This window comes from Marmota monax, unplaced genomic scaffold, assembly GCF_021218885.2.
Source record: "Marmota monax isolate L192 unplaced genomic scaffold, Marmota_monax_Labrador192_F-V1.1 WCK01_AAM20220418_F8-fsc00247, whole genome shotgun sequence".
Classification (NCBI taxonomy): domain Eukaryota; kingdom Metazoa; phylum Chordata; class Mammalia; order Rodentia; family Sciuridae; genus Marmota; species Marmota monax.
Window position 1 is genome coordinate 576,953 of NW_026694880.1, and position 20,627 is coordinate 597,579.

The following is a 20,627-nucleotide window of genomic DNA, read 5'->3' on the forward strand; positions in this document are numbered from 1 at the left end:
AAATAGCCCAGTAAATAAGAGGAATCATAACTATTAAATAGTGTACTCATTAGCTTAGGTAACAGATTTTTTATTTTTTTTATTAGAGTAAGTTATAAAATGCTAGGTTGAGTTCACAATCGATATTGTCCACATGTGTGTGTAACATTTACAATTGGATCTAAGTGTTTAGATTTCCAGCACTTGTGGCTTTATTGACTCAAAGGCATATGTATTTTCTTTTCCTGTGCACTACTTCAATTATTAAAAGTAATTTCTCTGAAAAATACCACAGCTTCCCACTTGTACTTTCATATGATTTACTCTTAAGGAAATTGAAGTGCCTTTTTCATAAATACAGTTTAAATTACAATAATCTTTTATATTAGAATTTTGTTTTTGCTAAGAAAGATAAAGCATTTTACTTGAAAGGTATTTTATCTTTATAACAGTGGAATATTTACTGATCGGTTTTTATTAGCCTTTTTTTCTGAGCAGCTTCTCTTGAGATTATAGATTAAGAATAAAGAGGAAAAAAATGAATAAAGAGGAAATATAACTTGTGTGCAGTGAAAAAAATGGAAGAATGAACAAAACGCAGGTGTTTTCAGTTTAATTCCATCCAGTACTTGTTTTTGCTAAAAGACGACTGCACTTATCATGAGCCACGGGTGGGTCATCTATTAGAATAGTGAGGGAACCTATTTAGCAAAATGTATTATGAATGAGAAGTACACAGTTTAGTGAGTAGAGGAAAACAAACCAGTAGCAACAGACAGACACCACAGCTCCCTTTGCTTCCAAATCAGATGGTATTAGGAGATGGCACACTCCCTTCCTACTTCAGAGTCTCTGTGAGGTTTTTTTGGTAGAAAGGTGCTTTGTGAGCAAGGTAAGAGGACAAAAGACAGGAAATGAGCCTTCATGTCCAGGATGGATAAGTGGGAAGGCCCCCTTCCCAAATGGCTCTAACCTGCTATGAGGCCATCAGCATCTTTTCCTGAGACTCTTTGGATATTTTACCCTGTAATTGTTGATTTCCTTTATTCCATTTATTTGTCTTCATTTTTTCCTTTTATTTGTTGTTTTTCAAATTTAGAACATTTGTAAATTTTGTGCTGTTAACATTATTGAGAACATTGTAACTGGTATTATCATTACAATGATATTTAGAGAACTGATGCCATGCATCTATAGAAATCCAATCAATGAATTAAAATATTAATATTATAGACATATTACTGAGCATGTTTTAATTTTTTTAGTAGCTCTTCTAAATGGAGATTTTTTTCCCCCTCTGAGGCTTCTCCTCATACTTTATCAATGATCATTTAACTGTAATAAGGCAATTATGATTTATCTGGAGAAGAAAAAATCTAATGTTCCTCCAACCTTCACCAAACCTTCACTGGTTCAAAGGCTGAGGGGGCTTTGAAATAACAATTTGTTTTACTAATGTAAGCGGTACCTGTTTAGATTCAGAGGTGTGAAAAAAAATTTATAAGTATACTTACAAATAAAACAAATCCAGGCATGGTGGCATATGCCTATAATCCCAGCTACTTGGGAGGCTGAGGCAGGAGGATCACAAGTTCAAGGCCAGCCTGGGCAACTTGGTGAGAGAGCCTGTCTCAAAAAAGAAGCAAAACAACAAAACAAAAATAATGTACTGAGGCATCCATTTAACAAAGAAGGTCATCTTGAATTTTGGAACCAAACCTCTTTCTACCCACTTCTTAATAATGTCTGATAGGCTCTAACTTTAAATACAATTAGAAATCATTCTAAATGAATGAGTCAAGGTAATTTATTTGGGTTCATCATAAAGATAAAGTGTCTTGCTCTCAATTCTAAAACATTTCTATAATTTTTGGAAGTAATGGGAACTGGATAACGATTAGGAAACATTAGAAGAGAAAAACCTTTGAGGTGGGTGGAATGAGAGAGAAAAACTTTATCCAACTCAAAATGGGTTTTTAATGTTTTGAGATTTTTCAGGAAACCAAAGCACAAGCACTATTTGCTGATGCCAAGTTGTTTTCACAATATGAATTTGTTTAGTGTGTTCATTAGGAACATTCTGTGCAAATGGCTAAATGCAAATTAATTGGACTTTTAACATTAAAAAATGAATACGAGTAGGTATTTTAAGAGAAGCAATTCTGCAAAATGGAAGTATCAATCCTATTTAGTTAGGGTCTCCAACAGAGGTCAAAAAGAGCATTTCAACACAATATATTTCAATAGCTGTCTTAATGGTAGGTTGGCATTTGAAACTGGCCATGTTTCAGATTATCTAATTACCAGCCATCATTCTTAAAATGTACTTAATGTAATCACAAAACAGTTGACTTTTAAATTTCTTCCAGGAAACTGAGAACAATCAATTTCTTATTCATATGTCTCTTTCGATTCAATCTTAGTGACATTTGTCCCAGAACTCGTTTGTTATCAGGAAATTGGACACATACTATCAGAATTTTATTGTGACATTTTTAATAAAATCATTATAAAAATTAAGAGTTTGCTAATTGGAAAGAGATGTGTGGCTAGAGGCAGGCAGGTTGACATTTTTAGTGAGGCAAAGTCTACTTTGAGAAAGATAATTTTTAAAGCTCTTATAACATGCTGGCCCCTTGAAATTTATTAACTATGTGTGCATTTCATAGGCCTCGGGAAAAACAAAACCTGCCATCAGTTGGCATTTTTTCAGATGGAAGCATCACGGACAAGTGAGCTTCTTGCACTTCATAGCACACAGCTGCCACTGCCCATTCAGCCTTCTTATAAGTCACACGCTCCATGTGTTCTATGAATCAAATGGAAATCTGTTTGAGGGGTAAGAAAGCTCTCTGTGAGTCTGGACCTTAGGTTGTATAGAACTATTTATTTAGCTCCAATTGGACATTAGACACTTTCTTATTCCCATAAAGGCGTTCAAGTGAAGTGTAAGGCCTCTCTGCTCTTAATGTATTAATCAAACATTGGAATATACAATATTTGGAAGCTATGTTTTTAGGAATGTATGTTCACAGTGGTCATATTTTTTTTGTTAACTGATTTTCCATTAGTATATAATGTATTTTTTATCTTTCATGATTTTTTCCCCTTGAATTCTATTTTTCAAGATAATGAGATTTATATTCAGGTTTTGTTTTAAAGCATATTGGAAATATAAATCATTTTCCCCTTTTGATTTTTTAATTGCCTGTGACTTTTGTTTGTATGCTTCTTATTGGCCATTCTTTTTCTAACACTGGTGGTTTATTTATTCATTTATCTATTTATTTGATATTGATTTTTTAAAATTTGCTTTGGTGCTGGGGATTGAATCTAAGGCCTCATGTATGCTAGACACATGCTCTACAACTGAGGTATACCCCAGATCCTAATCTTTGATTTTTTTTTTTATCTTGGAGAAATTTCTCTTAATACATAAGATTATCTCAATACATGGCCTTAATTATGTCATGTTGGGTCTTTTTGTTGTTATTGTTGTTGCTGTGGTTGTTTTAGTACTGAGAATTGAACACAAAGGCACTTAACTACTCAGCCACATTCCCAGACATTTTTTATATTTTATTTAGACACAGGTACTCATTGAGTTGCTTAGGGCCTCGCTAAATTGCTGAGACTGGCTTTGAACTCTCAATCCTCCTGTCTCAACTTCTCAAGCTGCTGGGATTACTGGTGTGTGCCACAAGGCTTGGCTGTCATGTTGTTTTACATGCTTCATAATTTCATATTTATCTTTTATTTCCAAATTCCCATTAGAGAGATATGGTTTTAATTTACCAGTTTAAATGTTATTTATCCTACTCTGTTGTTATGATTCCCCTTAATTTATGGTTCAGGCCCATGTTTATAAGTTTTAATATCTGTATCTTCTCTTAGTAGGACACTTTAAGTCTTTTTGGTCCTTTCCATTACTTCTCATCATATTCAGACTGTTTAAGTCTAGATATTATTTCTTGCATGTTATGATTACAGATACTTTATTTTTCATGGTATTTAATTTTGTTTCTGTTTTGTTTTATGTCAAGAACACACTCAAAATATTTTATAATTCTTCCTTCCTATATTTCTTGGAGAATAATCCTATATATATTTTTTTCTTATTCAAGTCCTTGATGCAAGAAAGTTTTTGAAGCAGGCCTTCATTTGGCAAATGTTCTGAGGCTTTGCATGCCTGATAATATATTTTATGCTCCCAATTTGAATGAAATTCTAACAGTTTTTAAAATTCTAGGTGACATTTTAGACAAATGTGATAGTATTATAAACATTTTTTATCCCAGTTTACAAAAGATCTCAGTCTTTGGAAATGTTGAAATCTGTTGGCAGTGTAGTTTTTACTATGCGCTTCTTAGTAATCAGTAGATACCACACCTATATTATGAAGTCTGAATAAAGAAATACCATGGCTGTGAATATTGGTTCTAGCAAGAACATAACTGGGAGAAAACGAAGATGACAAATTCTCCTTGAGGGAGGTCTTAGTTTCCCTCAGATCACTCAGGAATGGCCACAGTCTAAAACCAAGTTAGAGTGCCTGGAGGGACGATACAGTGGGCAAGGTCTAGAGGGGAAGGAAAAACTCTGAGTGTACTGACAGTTTAAAGTTGTTTGAAGCATATGTAAAGTGTTAGGAAGAGTTGACCAGTCTTTGAAACATAGTTTGAAGCAACATATGGAAAGATGTGGAGCTGAAGGAATGGACCCAATGCCAGGAAGATCAGGCTGGCAAGCATCACATAGGAGGGAGCTCTGGAGTTATGGTCTGCTCCTATGTTCTTTACCATTCACATACCCTTTCCCTCCTCAACCACCACTGCCCTACCCCAACATCCCTAATGATACTCCTGGGGGTGAAGTGTTAGCAGAGAGCAGAGTGGGGTTTAGTATACAGTCTCTGGGGGTGGGATGGGGCATGGCTTCAACCTATCAGGGTCATATCTAGTCCTCTGCTTAAATACTTTTCAAAATCCTTACACTAGATCAGCAAACAGCTGTTGACACAGTGCTGACAATTTGGAATTAACTGATTGCCAGTGAAGAAAGGCGGGGATGGAAATAAGGCAGAGGAAGAAACTGAAAAGTATTTATGAAACTGAGAATCTTAATATTGAACTATTTACATTCTTATTACTATATGTCACACTGAAATACAAGGCAAATACCCCTTGTTTCCAAAAAAGATAAATAATATTGAAATAAAGCTATTTATTATATCTTGTGAAGAAATAAAGATTTGGTTTATGATTGTACTAGACCAGTGTAATGTTGAAAACAATTGAGTATGATGTTTTGTCTACAGTAGTAAGCAACTAATTGTGCCCTTAAAGGATTGTCAAAGAGAAAAACTAATATGCTTCCTTGTCAATTTCAATTTCAATTTCTACAATTTATCTTAAGTCCTAAAATGGTGTTGGAATGTAGATTTTGCTCCATTTTCATTACTATCTGGGAGCTATGCATTGAAAAAAAAATGAAAAAGTGACTGGTGTAGTTGATCCCCCAGGAAAATGGTTTTCTAGCTAAAAAAGATGAAAAATATGAATAAAGAAACGAGTATGGTATTGGTTTTTTAAACAGGTTGAACATATAGCAGATAGAACAAAATTCCATTATGATGTTTTTTAGAACTTGGTCTTTGGAATGCAATTTTAACGTGTCCTAAATCTCTTGCCTCCTAGCCTGGAAGAGGAAAGGCTAAGAATAAAAATAGAATAATTTGGGAGTTTTCAGTCATAGCTTAGGAACTCTATTACAAAAATCAGAGCAGAAAATGTACTTATTTATCACTGGTGTTCTACGTGTTTAGACCCAATATAATCATCATCATCAGCAGCAGCAGCAGCAGCAGCAGCACTCAACAGTGAGTGTTCTGTGGGTTTATAAATAATGAACATGTATACCAACTGACATTAATTAACATGTATCATCAATGAGCATATGGTAATACTCAGAGAACACATGAAGGAATGCTGTGAAACTTACCAGTTTGTATAAAAGTTCAAAGAATAAATGGCAGAACTGAGAACTGGTATTAAGGATCCCAGGTTATATTATCTAGGGAGTCTATTTTGCTCTCCCCACGGGTACAGCGCTCTTATTCAGCTATGGCATACAGCAGGAAATTCCAAAAAGAGATAATTTTAGTTCTGAGACAGCATAAATTATCAACCAATAGTTTTTTGCTTAAGGATCACAGAACCAATGAATTAGTCAGCTAGAAGAGGTACGGGAACACACCTACTCAGGACTAGATTTTAAAGATGAAAAAATTGAGGCCCAGGTGCAAAGTGAATTTTTTTTCTCCAGGTCACACAGGGAGTTAGTGGAATAGACATTGTTTTAGTTTGCTTTTTAAATTGCTATAACCAAAAGATAAGAATAATTTTAGAGAAGAAAAAGTTTATTTGAGGGCTCACCATTTCAGAGGTTTCAGTCCACAGACAGCTAGCTCCATTTCCGGGGCTTGAGGTGAGGCTAAACATCAGGGAAGAAGAGTGTAGGGGAGGGAAGGGTCTCAGGATATGATGGTCACCAAGCAGAGAGAGAGAGATACTGCCCTCACGACAGAGAAACTGTATACCACAAACGCACACCCCTTAATGACCCACATCCTCCAGCAATACCCTACTTGCTTTTAGTTACCACTCAGTTAATTCTTATCAGGGGATTAATTTCACTGATTGGGTGAAGGGTCTAATAACCCAATCAGACATATTTGTAAATCTTTGGTCATCACCAAAAACAGATTCTATATTTTTAAATTATCTTAAAAATGTTTAAACAACTCATGTTTTTGTGTAATACCTCTTAAAAATATCTGTGCTAGTGCAGATCAAATCTTTAAGACATATAGCCAATTCACTTTCTGATAGGAGTGGCATGTTTTTGCCTATCACAGAAGCCAGCTTTTCCCTCATAGCAGATAACATGAACTGGCCTCATTAAAGAAAAAACTCAGCACTACCATATTTTGTCCAAAGGCATAGAATAATGAGCAATAAAATAAATCAACTAGTGTTTGTCGTACAGCTGCTAGGATATGATGAACCTTATCATCAAGCAGCTTGCAGTCTTTTGGGGAAATGGAAAAGCTCATATTTGACAGTGTTCATTCATTTAATAAACATTTTCAAGAGCTTGTCCTTCGGATTTGAAGTGCAGCTGATGCATGCAAATACCTGCACAGTAATTCTCTTTCTCCCTCTACTTCATTTTGCCCATCCACTCTGAATTTTCTCCCTGTTTTTCAATCAGCCTAATTATGATTTTTTTAGTGACTAACTCCGTATGAACTTAATATATTCTTTATTCCTCTTAGGTGACTTATCTTTTCAATTTCAGCATCTTGGAAAAAAATCTACTTCATCCTTCTAGACTCAGATTTATCTGTAATGAATCCCTGTAACAATCAATACTTTTGTTTCCTAACACATTATTTTGTGTTTGTTTCTATATGTTCTGATTAAATAATTAGTGTCTGTATCTCCCACTAGATTGTAATCTTTAAGGGCAGGGACATGGTCACTGGCCACTGGTATGTCCTTGACATCTAGAAAAGTGCCTGGCACATGAGCAGGAGCATAATAAACAGACCTGCAGCAAATTGTTTAATTATACAACTGCAATACAACTTCACTGATTAGGACATTTTCAGTGTAGTCTTACATGTAACTAGATATATGTTTGAGGCATATCAATTCTAACCATTCATACAAAGATATTGGCCATGGTCTCACTACTACACCTATGGCAGCAGCAACATTAGCTGAGATCCTGTTGGAAATCAGACTCTCAGGCCCCATCCATCCCTACTATGTTAGAATCTGAAATTTACAAAAGATGTCCTGGGTATTTCCTGTGCACTGAGATATTGCAAATAAGGGATTAAAACTCACATACTTTGTTTGCCTGGGCAGATCTCCAAAATGAGTGAAGCACTCCAGATATGGAAATAGCATGATATTAGGTGACTTCTGACCTTTGGGCTCCTCATGGTAGGAGTGGTGAGGCCTGTGCTCACATAGAGATCTCCAGCTTCATCTGAAAGGTAGGAGCTATCCAAGATGCAGATGCCTGCAAGCCTCGTGTTACAAGACCTCTGAATAGCTCAAGAGGAACCAAAACTATGAAACTGCATGTAGAATCTGTGTACTTGAACACTGACAAATAAATTCAATTCTTAAGGCAAAAGAATTATGAGGAGCCAACAGAATTCATTTTGGGGAATTAAATGGCTTTCCCTTTGCAAAGTCTCATGTGAATGAGGATATTTTTTTGGATGTAGTAAAAAAATTCCTAATTCTTGGTTAATTCAGAGTTCTTTAATTTTGAAAGCCAGAAAACCCTTTATCTGTTCTCTAACCATTTTATTCTTTCTTTCATTAATTAATTTTCTTCATACTCACACAGTGTCTCCTCTATGCTTTGTGAGCCCCGTGCCAGGTGCATAAAACCTATGCACATGACACATGATTCAGGACTCCCAGTGACTGATGGTCTCATAATGACATTATACTTATGAATCAGACAGCATGTTATGTAGGCATTGCTACAATAATCTTTGGGTGTACTTTTGAGAGATGTTCTTAAGAACGTCACACTCTGTCTTGAGTAGTCCACAATTCTAAGCAGAGAGACGAAGTAGTAAAAGGTATAGCTTACTTAGACAAATGATGTGAAGAAGGTTTATAAGAAGATGTGGTTGAATACAAAAGCAATCCCAAAGGAGTAAATTCTGGACAGATGTGTTCCCTTGAATTTAAAATATTAAAACTTCCTGAAACCCTCCTCAGCTTTAGAATTTCTGGCAATTAGGAAAACCTGCTTCATTTTTCTGGGCAGGAAGTATCTCAAAAATGCTAGAGCTTTGAATTCCATTTCTGATGTACACTAAAGACTTGACTGATAAACACATTTCCTCCTCTTCCTTCTCTTCTTCTCAATCCATCCTTCCTCCATTCTTCTTTCCCTTCCTTCCTTCCTCCCTCCCTCCCTCCCCCCTTTTATCCCTTCCTTCCTTCCTTCCTTCCTTCCTTCCTTCCTTCCTTCCTCCCTCCCTCCCTCCCTCCCTCCCTCCTTTCTTCCCTCCCTCCTTCCTTCCTTCCTTTGTTGGATTCTTGTTTGTCCAATGATTTGAGGGGATTCTGCCTCTTTTTCTTAGCTACAAAAGGCCATATTACCTTTGGAGAAGCAGTAGCACTTCCCAAGGCTTTCTGTCAATTTGTTGGCAGCTATGTTCAAGAGTGTACTACAAACCAACAGAAAACTTTATTCAAACACCGATTGTTGATTATCCAGCAGTGACAAGTGAGTAAAGGTCTAGTTAATCTGCTACCCAATATGTAGAACTGAGTTTTCCATCCAGGATGAAAGTATATATTTTTCTCATTTCCCCTGAGCTTTTCATTATATTCATCCTTCTACACTGAATAATACCATGATAATAAAATTATTGGCTTTTCAGTTATGTTTTTTTCTTTGAGGAAAAAAAAAAAAGGAAACAGTCATTCATTCTCCAGAACACTTACCACCGAGTAAGCTTGTCTGGATGATAACCCTGTCATTCAGCACCACAGACTCTTTTGATAACAAGCCATTTATTTATCTATGTAAAATTTATTTTAATGTTTATTGTTTTTGTTCTGACCTTGGCAGTATTTTCATACCATCTTTTATTGTCCTTCCCACTTGACATCTCTATTCCTTGTGCATTAAAAAAACCTCTGCACTTAACATTATTTCTTTCTAACATTTCCAAACTTTTCTTCTCTAGTTAGTTTGTCTGGTCCTTTTTTACTCATCCTAGAGAGTACAAGGGCATGAGCCACCCAGAAAAACTTGATCCTCTTCTATTCCCTTGGGCAATATTTTCATTTAAACATCCCTCCCCTTCCTTCCTCCCTTCCTTCCTACCCTTGTTCTCTCAGTCACAGATTACTTAAATATCTTTTAATCCTCCATCAATATTTTGCACATCAGTCACAGTGAATTTTTTTTTTAAATAGAAGTCTGATCACACGTGCCCCTTTCCTGCTTATAATACTTCAATGACTTCTCATTGTCAAAGAGAATAAAGATCTGGGCCTCCTCTGACATATAAGCACCATTGTATCATGTCTCCTATGAGGCTTTTCAAAGCTGCACCAGCCACTTCTGACTGCTTCTGATCTATAAATGGGACACCCTTGACTTAACTACCTGGCTTTCACTTTTTCAATGGCAACTCCCTTCTCTTGTCTCTGTCTACCTCCCCTCTCTCCCTTCTCCTATAGTCTTCTCAAGATATCTCTCCCCACCCGTCTCTCTCTCTCTCTCTCTCTCTCTCTCTCTCTCTCTCCTCTCAGTAGTAGGGATTGAACTGAGGGCTTCACACATGTTAAGCAAGCCCTGCACCACTAAGCTGCTCCTCAGCCCTTTTTATTTTTAATTTTGATACAGAGTCTCAGTAAGTTGACCAGGCAGGCCTCAAACTTGCTTTTCCTGCCTCAGCTCCAGAGTTCACCGGACACGTTTACTATCTCACATTCCCTTCTAGAAAATAGTCTCTGGAAACTCTCACCCCAGATTCCATTCTCAGCTCTCCCACTTTCTAGTTCTGGACCTATATAAATTATTCTTTCTCTTGGTGCTTCAGTTTCCTCATCAGTGAAGCAAAGTCCTCATTCTAGTCCTCATCCCCTCAGGCTGTTGTGCAAACTAAATGAACAAGTAAAAATGAGTCACATAATGAATACCACAAGACAGTAATATCACATTTCAGTTAGCTTAACAATAATATAAAGGCAAACCTACTAGGCTGATAAATAGAAGAAAACACTCTGAAGCCAAATATAGATAATTTGGAGCTTAATAATTATTTAAGATCAATTATTTTCTGTTCTCTTTTGATTCTTAGAATAATAAGTATGTAGTCCATGTGTGTGTGTGTGTGTATGCATGTGTGTGATTGAACCCAGGACACTTTACCACTGAGTTATTGTGCTATATCCTCAGTCTTTTTTTAAAAATTTATATATGACATCAGAATGCATTACAATTCTTATTATATAGAGAGAGCACAATTTTTCATATCTCTGGTTGTATACATAGTATATTCATACCAATTCATGTCTTCATACCTGTACTTGGGATAATAATGATCATCACATTCCACCATCATTTCTAACCCCATGCCCCCTTCCCTTCTCCTCCCACCCCTCTGCCCTGTCTAGAGTTCATCTATTCCTCCCATGCTTCCTCTCCCTATCCCACTATGAATCAGCCTCCTTCTCTCAAAGAAAACATTTGGCATTTGTGTTTTTGGGATTGGCTAACTTCACTTAGCATTATCTTCTCTAACTTCATCCATTTACCTGCAAATGCCATGATTTTATTCTCTTTTATTGCTGAGTAATATTCCACTGTGTATATATGCCACTTTTTAAAATTTATTCATCTATTGAAGGGCATCTAGTTTGGTTCCACAGTTTAGCTATTGTGAATTGTGCTGCTATAAACACTGATGTGGCTGTGTCCCTGTAGTATCCCGTTTTTAAGTCCTTTGGGTATAAACTGAGGAGAGGGACAGCTGGGTCAAATGGTGGTTCCATTCCCAATTTTCCAAGAAATCTCCATACTGCTTTCCATATTGGCTGCACCACTTTGCAGTCCAACCAGCAGTGTATAGTGGACCTTTTCCCTCACATCCTCGCCAACATTTATTGTTGTTTGTATGCATAATAGCTGCCATTCTGACAGGAGTGAGATGAGATCTTATAGTGGTTTTGATTTGCATTTTTCTAATTGCTAATGATGATGAACATTTTTTTTATGTATTTGTTGATTGATTGTACATCATCTTCTGAGAAGTGTCCGTTCATGTCCTTGGCGCATTTATTGATTGGGTTATTTGTTTTTTCAGTGCTTAGCTTTTTGAGTTCTTTATATACCCTAAAGATTAGTGTTCTATCTGATATGTGAGGGGTAAAGATTTGCTTCCAAGATGTAGGCTCTCTATTCACCTCACAGATTGTTTCTTTTGCCGAGAAGAAACTTTTTAGTTTGAGTCCATGCCATTTATTGATTCTTAATTTTAATTCTTGTGACACAGGACTCTTTTCTCCAGTGCATGTTCTTGGCACCTTTGTCTAATATAAGATAATTGTAGTTTTGTGGATTAGTCTCTGTGTCCTCTATTCTGTGCCATTGGTCTACCAGTCTGTTTTGGTGCCAATACCCATGCTTTTTGTTGTTGTTGTTGTTGTTACTATAGCTCTGTAATATAATTTAAGGTCTGGTATAGTGATGCCATCTGCTTCACTCTTCGTGCTAAGGATTGCTTTAGCTATTCTGGGTCACTTATTTTTCCAGATAAATTTCATGATCGCTTTTTCTATTTCTATGAGGAATGCCATTGGAACTTTGATCAGAATTGTATTAAATCTGTATAGTGCTGTTGGAAGTGTGGTCATTTTGATAATATTAATTCCATCCTCAGTCTTTTTTGAAAATTTTTTTGAGATGAGGTCTCAATCAGTTGCTCAGGCTGGCCTCCAACTTGCATCCTCCTGACTCAGCCTCCTAAGTTGCTGGAATTACAGGTGTGCACCACTGTACTAGTTTTGAATGTAAGATTATAATGAAATGGATTTAAATAAATGAATGCCTATATTGGAAAGGAAATAGAAAAGTAAACATATAATAAACAGTTGCTTTCTTAGTCTCAGTTGAAAATATTTTGGGAATATTACCAAGACTTAAAGCTTTCAGGATAATTATTTTTTCCTATATTGGGAGGTTAGAGTGAAAGTTTGACATTGTACAAACTCTGATGATTCATATAAATACCATAGTACTCAGATTAAAGACTATGCTGTGTCTAGGACAAATTACTTGAGTTTGAGGTTTGAAGTGGTACAGAGGCTCAGATCTGTAGCCATGCTTAGGATCTCTAGGGGACTAATGAATGAGAGAAAAAAATGTGCCTTCAGTTGTTTCCTGGAGTGCTGTTTAGATCTCTAGTTGATTCTGCTTCTATTTAAAGCAATGGTCCTGGGTAGCTAGAATAAATCCTGACGTGGATACATAAAAGATTTCATAGTTGGGAACATAGTGTAAGGCCTGGAATTTAGTGAAGCTGTAAGTTTAAATGAAAGCACCCTCCATATCTGAAAGGAATGAGAAATCTGAGAAAATGTCAGGCAAGGACTTCTTGGCCTCCTCAGCAGCCAGGGCTAGAGTTCTCCAGGGACAAAGTCTAAATTATTGACCTCCTTGAAATTGCTCTTGAGGATTTAGAGCTAGTCACTGTCCCATTTATTCATTGTCCAAAGCAGGATTCTGTTGAAAGAGAAGGGGGTCTGGTTATTTCCATAGCCCTGATTTCCTCAGGGAAATAGCAGAAGTAAGGAATACTAACAAAGGGTCTTGTGGTCACCCTTAAGTTGGAGCAAGGAGAGATGGTAAATACCAAACAGCAGTAATCATATTTTTAAAAATTGTTTCTCTGCCCCTCTATTTGTCTCAGTCTGTTGAAGTGTAGGTGTAGTGCTCAGAAGACTCATGCAATAATAAAAATTTCCACATAGGAAAAAAACCTCCCTTCTGTTAAAGTGTCACTAAGTTGTAAATCACATGATAATAATAAGATTGTGATGAGATTGTAATGTTTATGAAGTCTCTATACACCATCTGACAAAATATGTTCCATGTTTTTTTAAATGACCATCAAATTTACACCTGATAGGATCTACTGTTATCTGCAATAATATATTTATGCCATTACCTATCTATTTAAATGAAATTTGAATATTTATTTCTCCTTACTCTTACTCCTGATCACATCCTGGGCATCTTTTCTATGAAGCTGAGTCATCCAATGGTGGCTATTCCTGAACATGAAACTCTCGATTCCAAAGAGGTAAATGTAAGACACAATTGGAGATCTAGTTATGCATTTCTGTGTGATATGGATTGTAAGAATAAGCCAATTTTATTTTTTTTAATGCTAGAAAAAATATGTTTTTGCAAAGAAAGAGTTATAATTGCCTGGGCTACTGTGTTGTTTGGAAGCATCTCATCATTTAATAAGGGTATTCTTGCTGTGTGTAGCACCTTGACCACGAAACAACTTCCTCAGTCTTCCTATGTCTGTCTTTGTGATTTTTCTCTTTGGGTCCATGTGTGAAACCACTCAAGGCTTCTCTCTCTAGAGGGCCAAGGAATGTCCCATAATACTATAGTGTGTTTCTGGACAGGGTCGCAGTGTCGATGGTGTCTCCATTTCAGTTCATGGGAAGGTGATAGTGCCAATGAGCACTCCCAACCTCCACCAGGAGAATTTGTACACTGTGTATGTCGCACATAGGCAAAGTGCTGTTGGCTCAGTCACAGCCTCTAAATTTAATGCCAGTGTTTGTTCATTTCATGTTTGGAGGAGACAAACAAAAATAAATTAAAACCACCTTCTTTTATTTTTTGCAAATGCTATACCATACAAAGAAAACAATTCTGTAAAAATACTCTCTGTATGGTTTAGTTTTGTGTTCAAGAGAAAGGATAATTGAACAATGTTTTCTTCCACATCATTTTAGATAAAATGGAAAATGTGAGGAAAAAAAAGCAACTTTAAAGAATTTTTTTTAAGAAGGGAATGAATTCACACATTCATTTTAGGTACATTTACAGATGAAGTATGCTTAATATTGCAGTCTCCAAATTTAGAAAAAAACAAGCATAAAACAAAAGAGAAATAGAAATAGTAAAATTCCAAATAAAACTTGAATTTACCTTTCCAATATATATTTTCTACAATTTAGAGTATGTTATATATTTTTCATAAACTGACATCCTTATTTCTATACATTTAATATTTCCTGTCATACAAGACCAATGTGGTTTTCTACTATTACATTAGTCTAAAATGCAAAGGAGTGTTTTAATAGGTATGCATTAATACTTGACCATATCTGACTGTTTTTAAGGTATCCTAAAGACAGGATTATTGGTTTATTAAGTGTAAGCATATAGCACACTTGTAACTGTTCCATAAAGTGTAGCAACTCACCTCACCAGGTGTGTGCTATAATACCTGTCTCTGTGTATTATTATTATTATTATTATTAATAATAATAACAGTAGTAGTACTAGGATTGAACCCAGGAGGTTTAATCACTGAGCCACATCCCCAGCCCTTTTTATTTGTATTTTGAGACAGGGTCTCACTAAGTTGCTTAGGGCCTCCTTAAGTTGCTGAGGCTAGCTTTGAACTTGTAATCCTCCTGCCTCAGCCACCTGAGAGTCTGTGATTACTGGCATGTGTCACTGTACCAGGCTTGTCTCCATGTATTCTTGCCATCATTGAAAGTTAATATAATTGCAAATTTATTGAGAACTTACTATATGTTAGAGATAGTGTTATGCAGTTTACCTTAATCTTTACAAAACATTTTCTAAATTAAGTAATCTTATTTTTCCAAGTTTACAAATGAGGAAACTGAGGTTGAGGGAATTCCCTTTATTGCCTACATGTAATCAAATAGCTGGGAAGAGTTTACACAATCATGAATTAAATCAAGATCTGACTGGAGCTTGGGCTCTTAAGTGCTCCACTATACATTATCCAGTATCTAAATTAAAGATCCTAATTAAGAAGAAGACCTTTATCTAAATTTGTCTATTTTTATCTAAAAATCTATCTATACTCTCTAGGTCTTTCTACATTTTAACATCATATTTACAAATATTTTCCAACTTAAAAAAGAAATAATTTTTCATATTTGCATTTGAAAATTCTGCAGTTTTGTCTGTTTTCTATTTTTCTTTTGAATTATGTTGTGTATTTATTTACAGGTATTCTAATGTTTTTATTGAGTAGTATATCCTTTTATATATTGAGGATATTATCTATGTCAAATATGATAGCCCTTTCAGTATATAATGATGGCAAATTGTATAAAAATGAAAAATCGGACAAACATATCTAAAAAAAGGAGAATTAATGAATTTTGCACTTTTCAGATGAGAGTAAAAATAATCAAATGTCTTTATTTCAAACACCATAATTTTGGAGCAAGTTCATTAGAAGATATCTACAGGATAATGTTTCTATATAATAAGAGAAAATCAGTTGGTATTTGAATAATAAAAGCATTCCATTCATATTATAAATTGAGAACTTTTGAATGTTAGATAATGTGAAAGACTTTGTGTTGCCAAAGAGAACAGAGTAGATGCAGTGTTTGAATTTTTTTTTCATCAATTATCACAACCCTATAGATGAAGCTTAAAATTAAGCTAGTGGATAAGATTGCCAAAAAATTTTCTTAAATCAGGTTTTGGATTATATGAAAAATGCCACAAAAGAAGCTAAAGTTTAATGATGTCAGAGACAAAAACTTTTACTGTTAAAAGAGGTGCAAATAATGAAGCAAACAACCCTTTTATGCTTCGAATGTGCTATGCTATTTGTAGAATATTGGCACATTTTGTAGTAATTCAACAGCTTTCCTCAACTCCTTATGATATACAGTTAGGCTGCAGTATTGGTCCATATATTTGCACAAAACCCATTCTCTGTCATTTATTTACTTGCAAAACATCACCAGAGAAAAATATCTGATTTTAAAAATCAACTCTAATCCCATCACCATGTGGCCTAGGAGAGTAACTACGGGCCCAGCTACTTATGCAAGTAAAGAATTATGTAAGAGGGCTTGATTGGACCTTGGGATTCCCCCCTTGATTTTTCTTTCATTTCCTAAAGACAGTACTTATTTCTTGAATCTAATCATGTTATTTGTAAATAAACAGCTTTTAAAATTAAGTCAGTAATTTATTTAAATCTATATAGATCTCAAATTCATTTAATTGACTGGCTGATTGCTTTTATAACTCACCTGATTTCTAAAGTTCATCTTAAAGGAACTAACTAATAAGTACAATTACACTTATTATCTAGCTCAGGGCTTAACTTGTTAGGCTGAACATTAGAATCACCTGTAGTGACTTTTCCAAGGAACCAATGGCAGGGCTTCACTCTAGGCAAATTGAATTAAGATTCTGGTGGTGGGCCAAGGCTTTTGGCTGGTTTTAAAATCTACCCAGTTGATTCTCATGTGCATCACCCTCTCCACTGGCAGTTCAGGAAAGTGAATCAAATCAGTTATTTAATTTTGAAAACATAGAATCGAAACTAACAGCAATAGATTTTTTTCAAAAATCATCACATTGAATGATTTCAATTACAAAACATGGGGGTCACATACTTCTATCCAGTGGCACAGAGTTATAACACGTGCTTTAATTTATGGTGGATTAACTTTAAGAGATGTGTTCAGAGATTCACTGTAATTTCCTTAGTAGAATCTGATATTTTCTGTTTTCCTTGACATTCTACACAGTGTTTGGATGCTGCTTAGGCTGAGGCTGGGTGAAGCAGGATGGCAAGCTGAGTCTGGGGGCTTAGGACACTCCGAACAATGTTTCATTTATACTTTATATGACATATGAACAAAAAACACTTGGCCACTGATGAACCCACATATAAACAGATAAGCCTCCTAAATAATCAGTTTGATTATTGTATCAACTGATTGCCTTTCATAGATTTCCACTTTCATACCAGTGTAGTAATCACCAAGTGGATGAATATTTAACACCATGCAGGGTGGGCATGTCCTCAATAAATATTTTCTGAGTGAATTTACTTTGAATAAAATTGAATTATATTAGGCAACAATTATTTTATCATATTTATTATATCTTGTGAATTCAGCACAAGATACTCCATATTCACTCTTTAACTCAATTCTTTTTCTACATGATTAATTATGAAAGTCATGCTGGGGAGTAAGATATAATCAGAACTTCCTTCTTTCCTTCTCCTGCTACATGAAGCCTATGGACTATTTCATTTTCACCTTGAGGGTCAACTAATTTCCAAAAACATTGTTAGATGCATCTGATTCTGACCTCTCAGATTCACACAACTTGAGAGTTAATCATTCACTAGCTGCCGGTAAAACACATACAATGCAAATTCTTCTCCTGTTTTCTTATTTCTTCTTTGCAGATTTTTGATAAACATTTAAGGGTTGTCAAGATTACAATTCTGACTGATTTGCTACTTTGTGGTATATAAGCATCTCATGTTCATTTTATTTTGAATTCCAGAACATCTATTGATGTCTGTTTCTGATTTTATGATTAGCTTTCTGTTGTTCTGTCTTTATTCTATAGATGAGAACATGGAAGAGACAAAATGAATATTTTGTTTATAAAAGCCACTCTCGCATTCTGGCTTGATCAAGGGTAAAAAATGAAAATTTCAAGAGTAATGGGCCCACTCTACTATTTTTAGGCAATTTTTAAAAAATATTATTTCTCAAAATCAATCTTTGCTAAATCTTGGATTGCTGAGAGTTCAAGGACCAGATAAATTGTCTTATATAATAAAGACAATGAATACAGGCACCTGAATGGACAGCCACCTTGGCCAGGCATCTGGAAGGATATTTCATTTATTTTTATTGGTGCATATTAATCATACAGTATCGTGTATTTCATTTGTGTCCTATCTATCTATACATAAAAACAAACTTATGAATATTTTATAAAACCTTAATTGTTGAATGTTTTATAACTCCTGCGTTATGGATACTAAATTCCAGTACCAGGTCTTATGTTTTTACATTGAAGATAATAGTTACATACATGTGCAAAATACATTTAAAATTATCCAGAAAAAAAGAACATAGCATTTAATAATAGTATGATATATATTTCTTGGAAATGGCTTTTTGTTTTGTGCACATGAAGCCTGGTTTTCATATCTTTAAGGACATATATGTTGATGACTTTGCTTTTGCTTGGCAGGAAAGAATATGTGTAGTTGGTTTTGCATTACCAGAAAATGAAAAATCAATTTACACAGCACATTCATTTAAAAATACTTTCAATAACATTGGCTTAAAGCTTCACAAGACTACACTCACTTATTAACCAAAGTTAACTTGAACCAAAAGAAAAAAAAGATTTTGGAACTTGACTCTCTTCAGAACTATGATTTTCAAAGTGCCTTAAGTTCATTCTGTCTTATATTTTCTTAAAACCCAAATGAGTGTGTTGTTCCATTGGCAACAAAATAATAAATCTTTGTTGCCAGAGTACTAGTCTGAAAATGAGGATTTATTTATTGAGGTATTTAGAGGCCTTCATTTTTTTTTCTTAAATATTTGCCATTGTTTCTCTCAAGTTATTTAACTCTTGTATCAAGATTGACAAAGAAAGTAAAAACTTGATAAAATGTCTAAAGTAATGACTCGTCACAATATATCTTTTCCAACCAGATGTTGAATTGTGGGGTCAAACATTCTTTTGATCTGTCAGTGGGTTCAGGGAGCACTGTGAGATCTTGCTGAGATGGCAGTGTGGTGGCAGGGTCACCTACTCTATTTCAACCTGCTTTAAATATTCATATAAGTCTAAAATATTATGTTTGAAAGGGACTGCAGAGGGACGTTTAGTCCAATATTATATTTAATATGAAAATCCTGCCTATAGCATATGTCTTTATATATCTTCTATTTAAAATCTTCTGATGACAGAGAATTTACCATCTCACAAAGCTCAATATATGCTTTAGTATGACAAGAAAAACTGATGACTATACAAACAATAAAAACAATAAACTAGGGTTTAATTTGGAATACTGGGGCCTTGGTGTGATAGCTAGTCCTCTTGAGACTCAAGTTCATTCTCTGTAAAATGGGATCAAAGGGTTATGGTGAAGATCTGAAGCAATGTGTATAAAGTGCTTAGCATATAAAATACGTAGCACTTGATAAATTTTAGACAAACAATCAGGATTTCTTTAAATCTCATATAATATTAACTACTATATATTGAGATTTCCAGGAAAATCAAATTAATAGTGTTTTTTATCTGTTAGAAAAATGAAGGAGGAGGTATACTTTATTCAAAGAAACCTGGATGAAGAAAGTTGCATCTTGCTTACTCATGACTGATGATTTTCTGTGGCCAGAACAAATCAGTGCAATCATGGAGCTACCCTAGTCTTAGTGTGTTTTTTCTCTCCTCCTAATCTAAGTAATGCAGTTTGTATAAATGATGTGCAGTACACTCATGCTTCTCTGTGGTGCTTAGCAGATAAACAGTGCCCTTCTCTGGGTTCCTTTCTGCCTTACTTGTCCCTTGCATGTGGGTCTCCTTCAACAAGGCTCTAAGCCACAGGTCTCTCAGACCACTGCTTCTTCATCCCAGTGATCTGGCCCAGAGCAAAACAGAGAGAGTTTCCTCCAGAAAATTAAATAAGCTATTTTATTCTCCACCTGCCATTTTGGAATGCTCCATTGTCAGCCATGAGTTGGCATCTGCAAATTGAAAATTTCAGGCCATTTCCTCCAATGGTGCCTTTCTATCACGGTGATCTAACAGAGTAGTTTTAGAAACAAGTTTCTCTTCTTGCCTCATCTCTGATGCTCTCTTTACACTTTTTTTTAGTACATATAATCTGACTTCATGGTTGCTAATAACTATTTCCACTTGGTTAAGTTTATCTTATCTGTTCCAGACAGTCTAACCCTGTCAAACAGGAACACACAGTGGCTGAATGAATAGAAAAATTATTGGGA

General features: G+C 35.2%; 1 protein-coding gene across 17 annotated transcripts in view; it reads left to right on the forward strand.

Annotated features, from left to right (window-relative positions):
- The window catches only part of Mlip (muscular LMNA interacting protein), a 236,203-nt gene that overhangs the window by 211,760 nt on the left and 3,816 nt on the right, over positions 1-20,627 (forward strand). For 15 of the 17 annotated variants that reach the window (XM_058573407.1, XM_046426722.2, XM_058573394.1 and 12 more), the window contains one exon: positions 13,841-13,894. The exons of the other annotated variants lie outside the window; for them this stretch is intronic. In XM_058573407.1, the coding sequence (XP_058429390.1) occupies positions 13,841-13,894 (54 nt within the window). The remainder of the gene's footprint in view (positions 1-13,840; positions 13,895-20,627) is intronic. 17 annotated transcript variants of the gene reach the window in all.